The sequence below is a fragment of the Hesperophylax consimilis genome, chromosome 26 (genome assembly GCF_061612785.1).
Source record: "Hesperophylax consimilis isolate HC1 chromosome 26, BYU_Hcon_1.0, whole genome shotgun sequence".
Taxonomy (NCBI): domain Eukaryota; kingdom Metazoa; phylum Arthropoda; class Insecta; order Trichoptera; family Limnephilidae; genus Hesperophylax; species Hesperophylax consimilis.
The window spans coordinates 17,553,582-17,570,698 of NC_142861.1; the positions used below are offsets into that span (position 1 = coordinate 17,553,582).

Consider the following 17,117-nt stretch of genomic DNA (forward strand, 5'->3'; position numbering starts at 1 on the left):
TGAGGGACCACCATTCAGAATTGAACATTGCTTGAATTGGCTTAGTTATGTTTAGTGACTAGATCTGGAAAAGACTAATACCTTGATACATTAAAATTGCCAAGAATACATACATTTCCTCTTTATTCGTGGGAGCCCATTTATTGGTACGCGCATGACGCTTAAATTGTTTTTTCGCAATCCATTGATCTGCATACCTGTTGGTCTCTCTCGCGATCAGTTCAACGAAATCTGCATCAAAGATTTTAAGAAAGGCATCCACAGGTTTGCCCATTTCGTCGGTATTGAAAGTTGGTCCCGGCGTGCCTGTGAAAGTCTCCCTTATCCCAGTAAAACGTAAGATATCATTAGACCAATCGAAAGAGTAACCTTCAGGCGGCAGAATCAAACGCATTGCCTCACTATCTACCTGGTATTGTCTACTAAAGTCTATGGCCATAGCGGAGTTAGGTGAAACGTTGATAATATTATGATAAGGTATTGGCGGCATGCAGAAGGTATCCTCATCGCTCTCTTCGTGGTCGACGTCACTCGCTTCGTCATCCTCGTCGCTCGATCTGTCCATTTCTGAAACAACAGAAAACCCAAATTAATTTAATGTGTCTATATTACGATAACCCACTGCCTCTGGTACGGCTTATGACTCGCAATACGATGGTCGCGGGATCAAATCAAATAAATTATATTTGAATAATTAGTGTTATTTTCACACAAAATTCATTTAAAATAATATATATTATATTTGCGGCACGTTCCAGAGTGGAAGATACCCATAGTATCGCCCTGGTGTAAGACCCCATTCAGAATTGAAACGTTGCTTGAAATGGCTTTTGACGGCCGGCATAGTCCAGTGGTAACGCATTGGACTGCCATTCCGAAGGTCGCCGGTTCGAACCCGGCGTGCGCAAATAAATTTTATTTGATTGATTTGTGTTATTTCACAATTAATTAATTAAAATAATAATTAAAATAATATATAGTATATTTGCGGCACGTTCCAGAGTGGAAGATACTACCAGTATCGCCCTGGTGTAAGACCACCATTCAGAATTGAAACGTTGCTCCAAATGGCTTTAGCCGTGTTTAGTGACTAGATCTGAATAGCCAGGTACTTCCCCATCTTCCTCTTTCCCTTCCCCACTTACTTTCAGCCTCACAACATCCCCCAATTGGGGATGCCATAGTCTCACTGGCTCCAGCTGAGGCTCTTGTGAGGTATTCATATAAAAAAAAATATAAAAAGTTAATCAAATACTTGAGGCGGGCAATGTCAGGAGTCAGAATAGCACAGTCAGGTAGGTATGGAATGAAGAAAAGAGTGTGTGTGCCAAGATCGAGTTGCATGGTGGTTCATCCTCTCTGCCTACCGAAATGGCGTGAAGGTAAGTTAGTTAGTTTTATAACTCACGGTTTCCAAGTACAGACTCTTCTAGTACAGCTGCCTCGTCCACGTTACTTTTTCTGCCCATGTCTGACTCTGAAATAAAAGAAAACACAAATTTACAGTAGAATTTGGATATAATGACTTTGCATTTAACGGTCTACTGTTTTAAGTGACGATAATGTAAACTCTAGTAAGGTTTCATAGCTTTTAGTAGGAAAACGTATCCGTTTAAAGTGACCAACTACGTAAAGCGACCTATTTTAATGATAATTTGTCCGGTTACAAAACCCACCTACCAATACAGCCTCGCAACACAATGAGTCCCGTGAAGCGAAAGTGTTTTTTCAATTTAAGAAAAAAATGCTGTATTACACCGTTTAGAAGCCGGTGAATCAAATGTAATCCTCGCAAAGAAGTTCGGCATGTCTTATTTCTCACTCTGCAATACCCGTTACAGAAAAAAGATGTGTAATGATGCATCCACGACATAACAACAATACATTTTGTATGTTTGTTATGTGGAATTTTTAAGTACTATGCTTATTTCCTGCCAATATACCAACAGTGAAACTGTGCTAGGGATATCAATATAAAATATAGATAATTGATTTTATATTGAGCCCCTGGTATGACATTTCAAAAAATAAACTCACCGTTCCCAAACGCCGACAATTCTTCGTAGAATGGTACGTCCACCCACAGCTCGCTGTGATAGCCGGCTTCCGGAGAGAAGAGTTCCCCACTCCGCGATGTCCCAGGTAACGGCTCGGGAGATGCTGCACGGATAGGCATAATTGGTGCATTGGGAGCCGTTGATTGGGTCTGTGCGGGAGTGGACATCCACGGTGGTGGTACGGGTCGTGGCAACGGTGAAGGCGTCCCTTGTGAAAAGGGACACGTTGTTCTCTCCGGAGATGGAATTCTGAAAACATTTACATAAATCATAGAAAATTGTTCTCATTCACGTGTGAAACAGTAAGTACAGTATGTAAATAAACAATAAAATAAGAACTCTGTAAAATATGCACTGAATGTGCCAAATGCACAGAGCGCTGAACTTACCAACTCTCACTGTAAGAGTGGAACGCTGTCAGGAAAAAACAATAATATTGTACCAAGCATCTAAATACGATTACTTACTTTTGTTTAGTTTTTCTTGGAGGTGCGGTAGGGAGCAAAATGCGCGCCGCCTGCTTCTTGAATTTTCGGCTTTCCAGCTCTAGCCGGATGGAAGCAGGCAGGGCCCTAACAGCCTTTAGGGCCTTGACGCGATCCTCTCGCACCAGTAGCAAAGCAGGGTCGCTGTTTAAATAAATACAAATATATGATGAGTTCAACGGCCACAGCAAAGTACTTTCATAAAAAAACATTAAAAAATACTAACACTCCAGACGAGGCTGCAATTGCAGCTCTGCGTTGACGTCCACGTGCAGGTAGTCCGGCACCAGCTCGTACCCCACGTCTCCCTTTTCCTCTGCCTCCTCTTGCAGTCAGCACCGCTCTATAAATTTTAAATTGAAAACACTTAATGTAAGTACTTAAATGTTTAAATTTTGTTAAATATTGCACTAATATAAAATTTGAAAATAATTATTGGGTTGTGGAGTGATCCCTTTCCCTGGACGACAGCTGTTTCTGCACAAATTTGGTAAAAGTAAACAAATTAATTAATTATACAACTAAATTACTAAATTTTTATTGTGTGACGAAGGCTTTACACCATTTTACATGTGAAAAAGAGTCAACTTTTTGACATATGACTTAAAATAATTGGTTAGCAAATATCTGTATTAATAATGAACCAATTCAAATAAAACTTATATATATCTCTTTGTTTTGAATCACTGTGATGGAATATCTATATTTCAAATGCGCGAGTGCAGTATTTAAGACATTATTGTAAATCAAAAACAGATGACGTCTTCAGTTGACGTAATCTTACACAAAAACTTCAACCAAAACAATATAATACAAACAAACGAATTAAAAACGCATTTCAAAGATAGATAAGTCAATCATGATTACACAGATATATAATTATGCGTTAAAAACCCAATAAATTAATTACTTACGGCATTTTAGGAAGAGTCCAAAATTTCGTGAATGTTGAAAATTTATAATTTTGTTTTTGACAGGACGCCATAAAAAAACCGCGAAAACTCGTTAAATAACACTTCAAAGACAACGGATAAGTTCATAGACAAAGAGAATATATTATCAGCTATTCGATAAAACAAGTAGCTGGCCATGGAAACGTTTTAAATAATTACAATAAATATTTTACGAATGGTAGAAAAATCGGTCCATTTTTGGACCGATATCAATCGCAGAAAAATAAAAGTGGTCGATTTTTCGACCGAAATCGTTCCAGTGGTTAAATATTATGTATACGCTGATGATACTGCACTTGTCATATCCCATGAAAATTTATCTATTGCAATGAAATTGTTGCAGCAAGACTTTATTTCTTTATTAAGGTGGTCACATGATTATGGTTTACTAATTAATTCTAAAAAAACAAAACTGATGCATATAAGATCACCACATGCCAAGTATGGCGAGGCACCTCTAATCATATCTCACTCTTTTGACTGCATTCACAACAATATCACACAGCCCTGTGCGTGTACAAATATCGAACTGGTTAACCACTATGTCTATCTAGGAGTTACAGTAGATTGTAACATGAAGTGGGATGTACACATTTCAAAACTGTGTAAGCGCCTTCGGTCTATTGTAGGAAGACTGTATAAAATAAAATATTTTGTGCCTTTAAAAACTATGAAATTGATTTATCTGTCTCTTGCAGAATCTACCGTAAGATATGGGATAACTTCATGGGGTCAATCGTGCAAAACCAACATAAAACATGTACAAATGATTCAAAATGCCATGGTAAAGTTGTTAGTAAGCAAAACCGTTTATAACCAGAGGAGAGACATTAGTATTATGTATAAATCAATAAATGTATTACCGATTCGTGCCCTTATGTGGCAAAAAATTGTATTACAGCATATATCTGACAGTCCGTATAAAACAATGGTGGATCATGTACACAATACACGTTTCATACAAAATAAAGGAATGAAAGTACCTGTGTTTCAAAACAAATATGGTCAAAGAACTCTTGAATACACAATACCTTTAATTTTTAACAAATTGCCATATGAATTAAAAGAAAATTGCTCCATTAGTAAATCCTCTTTAATATTAAAATCATGGCTACTAAGGAGTAACCTCATGTATTAAGACTGTTTTTTTTTCCCCACAACACTGTTTCTGTATTTTCAAATTTAAGGTATTACACAATTTTTTATTTATATTTTTTTTGGTTTTTTTGTAGAAATGTATGTATTACTACGCTAAAGCGTTGATGATTATTTTAATTTTATGTACTATACTATTATTATAGGTGCAACTAATCTCCTGCTGACAAGCTACTTGCAGTAGCTTAGCGGGTATAAATAATATTGTACCTATGTAATCTTTATACAAATAAAAAAAAAAAAAATTAAAATTAATTTACGCGAATTATTTCAAACATTATTTAATCACAATAATACGTAGCATTTACATTATTATTTGCTCCTTGTTTTTGTAGATACTCTCAGTATCGCCGCAACTACTTGAAATGGCTTTAGGCGTGTTCAGTGACCAGATTTACATAGCTAGGTACTTCTCACCACCACATCGACGCATCGTGTGTAGGCAACAACTCCCCCCCCCATCTACCTCTCGACTTATCGGGGTTCTGCAAGTCGGTTCGTACGTAGCCAGGTGTGGGGTATTATTTGGGAGTATTTTGTCGATGAAGGTGCTTTTTATTTATTTTTTGGGTAAAATATTTGCATAAACATTTTTTTAGGTACATTTACATAAGCATCATAATATGTCTGCAGAAAATTAGTCAAACAGTATTATATACACCGACATAATAACAGTATTCTCAGGCTATGCATAATATTATAAAAAAATATACGAGTGATATATATAAACATATACGGACAATGGAAGAAATCAAAAGAAAAAGACAAAAGGGTTTATAATTAAAGTAGAATTCTCCTGAGGGTTCATCCAATAAGTATTGTTGGCCCTTTCATCAGCTAGAGAAAGACATACATATGATTTCTCAGAGAAGTTGTCGTTTAATTTCTGAAATGGATAGATAATAAAATAAAAATAATTATATGTAATGAAAAACTACAAAAAATAATTATCAGTCATTAAAGAATTAATATACTAACGATAATTCTTTCTGTAACAGGTGACAAAGAGACCGATGGGATCGCACCTACACGTAGCACACGTGTGCCATGTTTGTTTATTGTAAAATCTGTCTCTTTGTAATAGGTGACAAAGAGACCGATGGGATCGCATCTTCACGTAGCACACGTGTGCCATGTTTGTTTATTGTAAAAGCTGTCTCTTTGAAATGTTCTGAGCAGATACGAAGGTTACGAACACTTGTCTGCTCACTTTTACCGGATGAAAGCAGCCACATTGTCTTCAAGTCTTCTTTTTTGAGAAATCTTTAAGAAAATATATAACATTTCACTTTTAAGAAGATAATAGAAAAGGAAAACAACTAAAAAAACAAATTAAATTATATACAAACAGCTTTTACCAGTGATTCCTAAGAGTATTTGTAGTAAAAATTTGGACATCATTTTGCCGTCCGATGACACTTTTTCAATTAAAAACAAAAAACATGTTTTTCTATCACACATCGCCACTCGGTATAACTTAGCGCATTACGTGATATGCTCTCCTTCTCGTTCCAGCAGTACCGTACATACGAAACAACGCGCGTACCTAACATGTGGTCCGTTGCGACGTGTGATAGTATGATCCAAAGATAATATATGATCGGTGGCGACGTACGATAGAAAAAATATTATTTTTAATTTTAATAGATAAAAATATAATCGGCCAGCAAAATGACACATACATTTTTCATTCCAAACATGCTCACTGTATCTACATTTTACTTCCAAACATACCAATTTTTCACAATTGATAACCAATCATTTATCCTATATTAAGGACGGGTTGTTTCGGAGAATTTGAACAATTCTTCAAATTTCAACGTTAATTTGCGAGTTCTGTGAAAGATATTTTCTAGTTCTGTTATTATTTCAGTTCTGTCAAGCAACTAGCCTATAATGATATAATATCAGAACTTGAATAGGACTTTCACAGAACTTGCAAATCAACTTTGAAATTTGATGAATTGTTCAAATTCTCCGAAACAACCGGTCCTAAGTGTTGTTTATGAATTGTGTAAAATTCAAAACTCGTTTAGTAATAACGCCATTAAAGTGGAATAAATTTTAAAATGATTGGTTTATTATCCTTTATTAATACGACGGAGTTCCAGCAAGAAATAACAGATGAAAAAATAGACGTTCCAAATGATACTATTATGTATTTTATCAAAGCGCAAAAGGCGAAGGCACATCCCTGATTCTTGTGCAAACGGCTTTGTGTTTCGCGTCCATCGCGTGATAGTATATGTTTCTAAAACTGATCCATATTATACGATGTGAATAAGCTTAAAACAAAGTAAAATAATGCTTACCTATGGAATGTAATACGACAATTGGGTTTATTCTCTTTTTCACTTCTATTTTTACAAGTTTTCATAGCGCAAGCCACCATTTTGCCGTGTTATTTCGTAAAATGAACTCGACCATAGCTCGACGATTGTTCGCACAAGAATGATGACGTCACATTCTCAAGATTCACGGGACGCCATACGCGAGCCCAGCCGGCTCCAATGGAACCGGTATGGGGAGTGGGGAATAATACGCTTTTAATCACGTGCAATATAGCGGAAGAATTATTCTAGTCAAAATAGAAACAAAGCCTGTAGACACTGTAATTATCCAAGTATATATGCCAACATCTAGTCATAGCGAAGAAGAAGTAGAGGAGGTATACAGTTCGCTAGATAAACTTATATCAGAGATAAAAGCAGGTGAAAATCTGATTCTCCTAGGAGACTGGAATGCTGTTGTAGGAGAAGGACGTGAAGGAACTTGCATTGAACCCTTTGGGCTGGGTGCAAGAAACGACAGAGGAAACAGATTGTCAGAATTCTGCGAAAAACACAAATTAGTGATAGCAAACACTTGTTTCCAACACCACCCAAGACAGCGATACACCTGGAAATCCCCTGGAGACAGACAAAGACTGCAAATAGACTATATAATGGTTAGACATAGATTTAAAAACCAAATAAAAGACTGTAGAAGCTATTCCGGCCCAGATATAGACAGTGACCATAATATGGTAATGGCCAAAAGTCTTCTAAAACTGAAAAAAATAAAAAAGAGAAATAATTTCAAATGGGATACAAAAGTATTAAAGATAAAAGAGATCAGCGACAGTTTTAGGGAAAAGACGCAAGAGTGCAACTTAATGGAAGAGGAGAACGTGAATGAGATCTGGAAAGTGATAAAGACGAAGATTATAACTACGGCAGAGGAAACTATAGGCAATAATAATAATTTCAAATGGGATACAAAAGTATTAAAGATAAAAGAGATCAGCGACAGTTTTAGGGAAAAGACGCAAGAGTGCAACTTAATGGAAGAGGAGAACGTGAATGAGATCTGGAAAGTGATAAAGACGAAGATTATAACTACGGCAGAGGAAACTATAGGCAAGGAAAAACCCCAAGCAAGGAAGGAATGGATAACCGATGAGATCCTAAATATGATAAAAGATAGAAGAGAGCTCAAAAATGATAAAAGAGCTGAATCACAAAAGGAATATAAAGTGCTGAGAAACAAAATAAATAGAGAGTCAAGAATAGCCAAAGAAACATTCTACCAGAATAAATGCGATGAGATAAACGACGACCTCAAGAGAGGAAATGTAGAAAGAGCTCACGCTGCGGTGAAAGACTTCTTTGGGATGAGAGTTGGAAAGGGTAATGCAATAGAAGGAGAAGACGGTAAAATACTCTTCGAAAATGACCAAATAGGAGAAAGGTGGAAAAGATATCTCGAAATGCTGTACAATGGAAAGGGAAATTGTGACAACGAAACATTGATAGAAAGAGAAAATGAGGTAGACGCAAATGATTTGGAAGATCCAATCACTAGAGAAGAGTTTGACCTCGCACTGAAAAATCTCAAAAACGGGAAAGCACCCGGAATCGATGACGTTCCGGCTGAACTAATTAAGCCAGCAGGAAAAGGAACCACAGATGCCCTGTTTAAAATGATACAAACCATGTATAAGACTGGAGAGATACCAGAGGATTTTGAGAAATGCCTAATTGTCGCATTACCAAAGAAGGTAGGCACGACGAAATGTGAACAACACAGAACTCTTAGCCTAATATCCCATGCCTCAAAAATATTGACTAATATCATTCTAAAAAGAATCGAACCAAAAGTAGAGAACATCCTTTCCGGAGACCAGTATGGCTTTAGAAGAGGTGTAGGAACCAGAGAAGCAATATTGTCGCTACGAATACTACTAGAAAAAAGAATAAAAAGAAACCAAAACACATTCATCGCATTCATAGACCTGGAGAAGGCTTTCGACAAAGTAGAATGGAAAAGACTTTTCGAGATTCTGAAGAGAATTGACATAAAATATAGAGATAGACGAATAATCCAGGCGCTATACAAGAATGAGGCCGCTATAATTAGATGTGACAATGAAACAAAAGAAGCTAGTATAAGGCAAGGGGTGAGACAGGGATGCTCTCTGTCACCTGTTCTTTTTAATGCTTATATACAGAGTGCTATTGATGACTTTAGAGAGAGAATGAGTCACAGAAAAGGTGTAAAGATACACGGGCAAAAGGTGGATATGATAAGGTTTGCTGACGATATTGCTTTGGTTGCTGAAAGCGAAGAAGAACTGCAAGAGGCCTTAACAACCATGCAAAGCATTCTTCAAAACAACTACAACATGAAGATAAATAAAGACAAAACAAAGCTGCTGACTGTAGGCCGAATGCAACATCAGATGAGAGTAGAGATGGCAGGAGTCCCACTAAAGAACACCAAGGAGTTTGTCTACCTCGGGAGCAAAATAACATGGGACGGTCGGTCTAAGAGCGAGGTCGACAGCCGTATACATCAGGCTAGGCTTGCATTCAATAAAAGGTCGAAAATAATAGAATCCAATAATATAGACCTAAAACTGAGAATACTCCTCATCAAGACCTATGTATGGAGTATCTTGATGTACGGCTGCGAAACATGGTGCCTATCCGAAAGAGATAAACGGAGACTAGAGGCTTTTGAGATGTGGTCCTATAGAAGACTGTTAGGAATTTTCTGGAGAGACCATGTTACAAATGAGGAGGTTCTCCAAAGAATCGAAGGAGGAAGGCACCTGCTCAGGACCTTGTCCGAAAGGCGTGCAAGATGGATCGGCCATGTTATACGACAAGAAGGCCTCTTGCATGTCATAATAGAGGGTATGACCGAGGGAACCAACTCTAGGGGACGCCCACGCCGAGAGTACCTGGAGGACCTGCTGGTGGACGTGCGCTGCTCATCATATGCAGAAGTCAAAAGAGCCGCACAAGACAGGGAAGAATGGAAGAGGAGATTGGATAAAATTGCTGCAAACCAATCCCAGGATTGAAACCAGAGAGAGAATCACATAGGGCAGGTCTACTAATATTCATATGTCTATGCAATTACCTCAGTTAATTTCAAGGTAATAAAATTGATTAATCAAATTACCTCAGTTAATTTCCTCAGTCAAAAACACAACCGGCGCGGAGGTTAAGGAGTTTCGAAGTATTAAAATGGCACCATGGTGTTACGCACCTTTCCTAATTTGATATTTTTATTTTATTTTCTTTCCTAAGTTTTTTTTTTAAATTTGCGAGTTTTACTAGGTTGATACGTGACTAATTGTAACACCAGATTGCATTAAACACGTATTTTCGAAAAAAAATGGAGTTACGCAGTCTTCTAATTAAGGCGACGATATACAATACTCCTCGGAAAAGACAGGTAGTTACTCATTAAGGTGATTTTTTCTTATAAGGGTGCAGCATAATTTTGAAATATCCCCTGATTCGCTACAATAGGCACTTATCGCAGAAACTCGAAAGATATCTCACTAGAATCCAGTACGTCTAAGCAATCTCTGTGATCCTTCAAAAATAGCTGAATGAATTTAATATTATTGTAGAAAGCAATCACTTTGTGGTTTGACATATTTAATAAAATAAAATACTTTTTTGTTTTAAAACCACGATATTTATTAATTTAAGAACCGACCGGTTTCGCTTTACTTAAGCATCATCAGGGTACAAATTAATACTAAACAAGAAGTACATAATGTGTGCATATATATAACAAAATATAGAGGGAGACAACATGATACAAATATATTATAGAGACAACATGATACAAATATTAGCAACACAAAGACGGTCATAAAATACATTAACATAAGTGCACAAGTAATGGAAAAAACCGCCAGATAATTATGTAGACTAATGGGTTATATCAATAAATTGGGAGAAACAAAGCATCAACTGGCATGGTGGTAAGGAGGTAATGAGAACTGAGAATTTTTTTTTTATGGGTTTATTGGAAACAGACCTAATACTGGACTATTTGATATTTCTAATTGATTATTAAGTATCTGACTTTTGGTTTTTACAGCTTTTTTTTAATTTCTAGTGCCTCTAGATTGTTTAGTCTGTTACCATGCCCGTTTTTATGTAAGATGTTAGCACCGGTGCTATGACAGAATGTATGATCTTTATCGATCAAATGATTTGCGAATTCGGAAAAACCGTGATGCTTAAGTAAAGCGAAACCGGTCGGTTCTTAAATTAATAAATATCGTGGTTTTAAAACAAAAAAGTATTTTATTTTATTGAATGAATTTAAGTTTCGTATCAACGCTAGCGTGTTTTCAGCTAGATGTATTTCATGGTTTAGGTCAAAATTGACAGGAGCACCTTCATAAGTAGAGTTGATGTATTTCAGCTGATAAAAATCATTTAGATATATTTGCTGCGGCCCGACTCTATAAAAACCGATCTTTTTCGGTTCGGGGAGTTTGGCGGGTCCGTTTTTCTGTTCACAGGCATTTGGATAAGTATCCGAATCCATTTAAGAATCCAACAATTTTGGGCATATGTAAAATCTTCGTGACAACTTGATACTGCAACTCGAAAGTTTGATCGGTTTTATCATTTAACGTCTTTATAAATAATTAGAATATACAAATATAATTTTAATTGGTTTGTTTAAGTGTGGTTTTATGTTAATATTTTGTATTTTAACATAAAACCACACTTAAACAAACCAATTAAAATTATATTTGTATATTCTAATTATTTATAAAGACGTTAAATGATAAAACCGATCAAACTTTCGAGTTGCAGTATTGTTATTTGCGCCGTTCGCGGTTATTTCTGTTGCGGTGTGGCCATCTGCAAAATAAATAAATGGCGATAAATTTCTGTGACAACTTGATAACTCAAATATGACTCAAAATTGGTTTTTCAAATTTTGACACAACGAAACGCAATTTTACCGTCATTATATTATTTTGAAAGTAGCTGTATCTAGATTTTTAACTTCCTTTTAACTCGTCTTCCCACTGGGTCAGTATCGGTAAGCAACCAACATAAACCGAAGACACTGGGCAGAAAAGTTAAGTTTGCTACGGTTTACAGCGCAGCCCATACGCAGCCATTGAGGGAAAGCCGTTTGTTGCGTCGATTGATTATCGATACCAAATACCCAATAATATTGATAATACCTCCGACTTCTGACGTTTCCCATATACCCCTTCAGACAGGGCGATTTTAGTTGATCAACTCTGAGTTGAACGACAAGTTTGAACACCTTGTATTTTGTAATTTTATGTACTATACTATTATTATAGGTGCAACTAATTTCCTGCTACCCGTCTACTTTTGTTGTTCAAGTCTGAGTCATCGTTCGATTTTCTCGTGGACATGTGTTTCAAGTCGCTTGCGATTTTTAATTCCTTGAGGTCCAAAGTAGACTTTAGACGTTCCTAGTGATTGGTTTATTTATGCGTTCATAGTACCTACCGTCATGGCATCTACATCAATGAAAAAATGTATTAAGTGGCGGGTGATATGACGTTTAGATTTATGGATCCATACAAAAATAGGAATGCACGTCACACTGCAATTAATAATATTATTTTTAAATGTTACCGTAACATAGTAGTTATTATTATTAAATAGCACGTATCTGAATGTTACAAAAAATATTTTTTTTACCTTCATAAAAAATTTTAGGTCATCAACTATTGCAACGAACACTTCTTTTATAAATAATGATATCGTATTTTTTGGAACTCTGTACATATAAGCTAGTATTAAAAAATAATCCCTCGATGCCAGGTATCTCAGCGTAATTTATAAGTTATTTTTTGCCGGGACAGCCGCGCGCATATGTGATTACTGTATTTTGATTTTTGTTTGTTGAATTTTTCATCTGTTGTAATTAAATTTTTATTATTTCTTCTTATGTTTCAAAAGTATCTGTCATCTTTAAATTGTACTACCTACATTAAGGTGGGTCATTTTAAAAAAATGATAATTTTAGATTCTGTTAGCGATAAAAGGGTGCCAAAAGGGTTCAAACCGACGCGTCGCGACGTGTTTAAATTTTTTTAAATTTCTGATACGATCTTCTTCCTCCGGATTCACTTCAAAGTTTTTAAAATTTTCATTTTTAGAGGTATTTTTTAGTGTGTATAAAAGTTACTACGAATCCTTTATACTATATTTTTTGTAATATTCTATGGCAAATATGGTACGTATTTACGAATTCATTTACAAAAAATCCAAGTTTTGATTATTAGTGGCTCGAGGTGAGGGCGGGGGAAGCACCGATTGCACTAAGCGCAGCGACTCTGCGCAACCGACGTCGGAGTTTGGAGTCAGTATCGCTACGGCTCTTTAAGCGGTAGGTCGCGTTGCACAAGTTTTCGCAATGGAACGTACTCGGAATGCGTTAAAAAGTGCCATGTTTGGTGATATTTGCGACGTTAAAGACAATGTTTTACCAACTTATTGTGATGTTATGAAGTTTTTTGAGTGGACCAGGCATCAAATAAAATTAAATCAAGAGACCAAACTAGAACCCAAATTTCAGCAAATAGAGTGTACTGTGACAGCACGAATTGAAGAAATATGGAGAAAGGCTTCTATTCCCATCGTTACACACTCGCGAGTAGCACGCATGTTGAGGTCATATCATTTTAAATGCAAAAACCTTCTTAAGTCACATCCTAAAATACCGGAGAAAAAAATGGAGGAATTCCGTCGCAGAAGTAAAGTGCTGTTTGATATTTCGTCTTGCAAATGCAAAGATTTCAGTAAATGTGACTGTCCTAAAGATAAAAAAATACCTGTAAATGAACAGAGTTTCATTAGTGACCAACGTACTACACGAAAAATGATAATAGGAAATTTGGATACCGCTACAACAAAACGAATGAAAACTGCGTTGAAAAGAAAACTTCTGAAGCAAAAATCCTTGCGTACGTCTAAAAGGAAAGCACAGGTAAGTCAACTACCTCTCTAATCGATATTTCCACGTCTTCTGCATCAAATGAATCCGATTGCAATGATGTTTTCAAACCAAATGTTGTATCTCAAATGCCTCAGAAGCAGGCTGCGGTCACTATTGATTATTCTACACTGTCGAAAACTTGTGATAGATATGGAGTTTCGGATAGAGCAGCGGCAGCCATTGCCTCAGCAGTTCTGTATGACATCAGGTCTAATATTCCAGTTATTGACAAAAGTAAACTTCGCAGAGAACGAAAAAAAACAAGGGAAAATATTAAGGCACAACACATAGTTTTACAAATACCTGCATTATATTTTGGTGACCGGAAAGATAAAACATTACCTAATTATCAGGGAAAAAGGGGGGAGGCATTACAGAGAACTAATCATTGAAGAGCATATTTCAATGATAAAAGAGCCAGACTCAATATATTTGGGTTATATTGCACCAAACTCTGGCACGTCGAAAGTTATAGAAAGAACAATTGTCAATTATTTTTTAAAGGAAGAAATACCATTTGAACCATTAACGGCTATTGGATGTGACGGAACGAACGTGAACGTTGGAAAACATGGAGGTATAATACGTTTGCTTGAAAAACGTTTGGATAAACCATTGCAATGGATAATTTGCTTGCTTCACATGAACGAGTTACCATTTCGTCATTTGTTCACACATCTTGACGGTAAGACATCTGGACTTCAAACATATTTAGGGACAATAGGACTAGCTTTAGAAAACTGTGAAAAAAAGCCTATTGTTCATTTTCAGAAAATTGACGGAGAGTTGGCTGAATTATCAACTAAAGACCTAAGTACAGATCAGTTATATTTGTATAAAATCGTATCTGCAGTTACGGTGGGGGAATTACCTGAAGATTTAGGCCACAAATCTCCTGGAAAAATGTCTCATGCCAGATGGCTTACGCGTGCTAACCGAATTCTTCGTCTTTATGTTGCAACGGAAGCTCCTACAGAGAATCTTATTATTTAAGCAACGTACGTTGTTAAAGTTTATGCTCCGACTTGGTTCAGTATTAAAACTCATCCCACCTGTAAAGATGGAGCACGTCACCTATGCCAGCTAATTTCAGCGTCTAGATACTTATCCCCTGAACTAAAAACTATAATTGATCCAGTCATAGAAAGAAACAGTAACTTCGCACACCCCGAAAATTTACTACTTGCAATGTTAACTGACCCTCACAAGCATATCCGGGAATTAGCTGCGCGTCGTGTTCTAAAAGCACGCAGTAAGAAACTAAGTAAAACAAGGCTGTTCCAACTTCCAAAGATAAACCTCGATGCATCATATTACTACGACCTTATTAATTGGCAGTAAAATGTAACCGAACCCCCAATACTGAAGAATATATCGGATGAAGATCTTCAATTATTTGTAGCACAGGGGAGAGAAGGTAAATTGCCTCTTCTGCGTCTGCCATGTCATACTCAAGCAGTTGAAAGAGCTGTAAAGACTGTTACTGAAGCCTCGACTACTTTATGTACGAAGTCTGCAAAAGAAGGTCTTATTAAGGTAAAGATTGAGTCTCGCAAAATAATGCCGAAATTTGAGAGTAAGAAGGATTTTGCTGGTATTTGAATACACTGTCTTGAGATAATGTTAATTATAATCATATATTTTTTTAATAAATAAGTCAGAATATTCTCTCTTATTTGTGTTTTATTGAAAAAAAGTTCATTTTTAATTGTTTATCTAATATTTTTTAGAGATTTAACAATTTAATTAATTTAAATAATTTTTTAATTTAACAAGATTTAACAATTTAATTTAATTTAAGATTTAATTTATTTTATTTATTTAATTTTTCTCTATTTTGTGAAATTTCAAACTCAATCCGGAGGAAGAAGATGATATCCAAATATTATTAAAAAAATTACGTGATTTTACATCTTCATTTAACACCCTTTTATCACTAACAGACAAACCAAAACAAGTTTTTTTTCCCCCATACAATCGTGACCCTACATGTTAAACTCCCTCCGGGCGTTAAAAAAAATAAATAACGACTTATTATTATTCTACGTATTTATTAACCTTCTTTAATTTTCCTTCCAGAACTTTCTAAAGCATTCTCGAACATTCCGGAACCTTCTAGACTCACCGACACACTCCGCCACCCAGTTTGGAACCATACAGAACCTTCTTTAATTTTCCTTCCAGAACTTTCAATAGCATTCTCGAATATTCCGGAACCTTCTAGACTCACCGACACACTCCGCCACCCAGTTTGGAACCGTACAGAACCTTCTAGAATTTTCCTTTCAGAACTTTCCACAGCATTGAGAACCTTTATGAACTTTCTGGAACCTTCCAAATTTACCGATACAGTCGGCGCGGCGGGCCCATTTTGAAATAATCTGAAGCATTCGTGGCCTTCCCATAACAAAGCACATTTTCGTCACGCATTCCCACCCACGCTCAGCCACCCCCACCAAACTGTTTTGAACAATTCATCAAATTTCAACGTTCATTTTTCTGTGAAAGTCCTATTCAAGTTCTGTTCTTATATCACTATAGGCTAGTTGCTTGACAGAACTGAAATAATAACAGTACTTTAAAAGTACCTTAAATCTTTCATAGAAATTGAAAAAATGAACTTTGAAATTTGAAGAATTGTTAAAATTCTCCGAAACAACCCGTTCTATGTGTAGATCTATAAATAACACACAAGATCTGATTAATAAGTAATTGATTCTGCATTTCAGATTTCAGCGCCCTTGAGGCGATTTTGCACAAAAACGGCGATACACAAATAACCCAAATATTATTATGTTTTCTTTTGTAGTGTTCGTGTACTTGTGACATTTTTATAAATGTTTTGTTCACGTAAGTCCATTTTGTATTTCAACAATTTTTATTAATCATTTCAGTCGGCTTATCTTGTCAGGGCTCCTACTGGAGAGCAACTTGACTAGTGTAATATCTCTCAGCGAGCCTAGAAAGCAGCTGAAATTCCGGCCCCGCAACAGATACCTATTTACGTTTATCAAGAGCCGACAATATGCCGAATGATACCATTACTAAAAAATACTCACAATATAACGATTCACATCCCAAAAATCCGAAAATACCCTTATTAAATAAAAAGGGGTTTTGCAGATGGCCACACCACCATCGAAATAATCGGGGTCATCGGTAGAGGTGGGTCCTATGAG

At 36.2% G+C, this 17,117-nt stretch overlaps 2 protein-coding genes across 2 annotated transcripts; one reads left to right on the forward strand and one right to left on the reverse strand.

The window, feature by feature from the left end:
* Nucleotides 1–58: 58 nt before the first annotated feature.
* LOC149411219 (uncharacterized) lies at nucleotides 59–3,612 on the reverse strand. The gene is made up of 6 exons (XM_089647657.1): nucleotides 3,457–3,612; nucleotides 2,769–2,885; nucleotides 2,525–2,686; nucleotides 2,038–2,306; nucleotides 1,409–1,477; nucleotides 59–567 (listed from the first exon to the last, which is right to left on the reverse strand). Exons 1-6 carry the CDS (start codon nucleotides 3,525–3,527, stop codon nucleotides 59–61), a joined length of 1,197 nt encoding a protein of 398 aa, XP_089503783.1. The 5' UTR covers nucleotides 3,528–3,612.
* A 4,192-nt stretch (nucleotides 3,613–7,804) lies between these two features.
* Nucleotides 7,805–16,974, forward strand: LOC149411220 (uncharacterized). The gene is made up of 3 exons (XM_089647658.1): nucleotides 7,805–8,689; nucleotides 9,140–9,476; nucleotides 16,850–16,974. The coding sequence occupies exons 1-3, from the start codon at nucleotides 7,805–7,807 to the stop codon at nucleotides 16,972–16,974; spliced, it is 1,347 nt and encodes a 448-aa protein (XP_089503784.1).
* The last annotated feature ends 143 nt before the right edge of the window (nucleotides 16,975–17,117 follow it).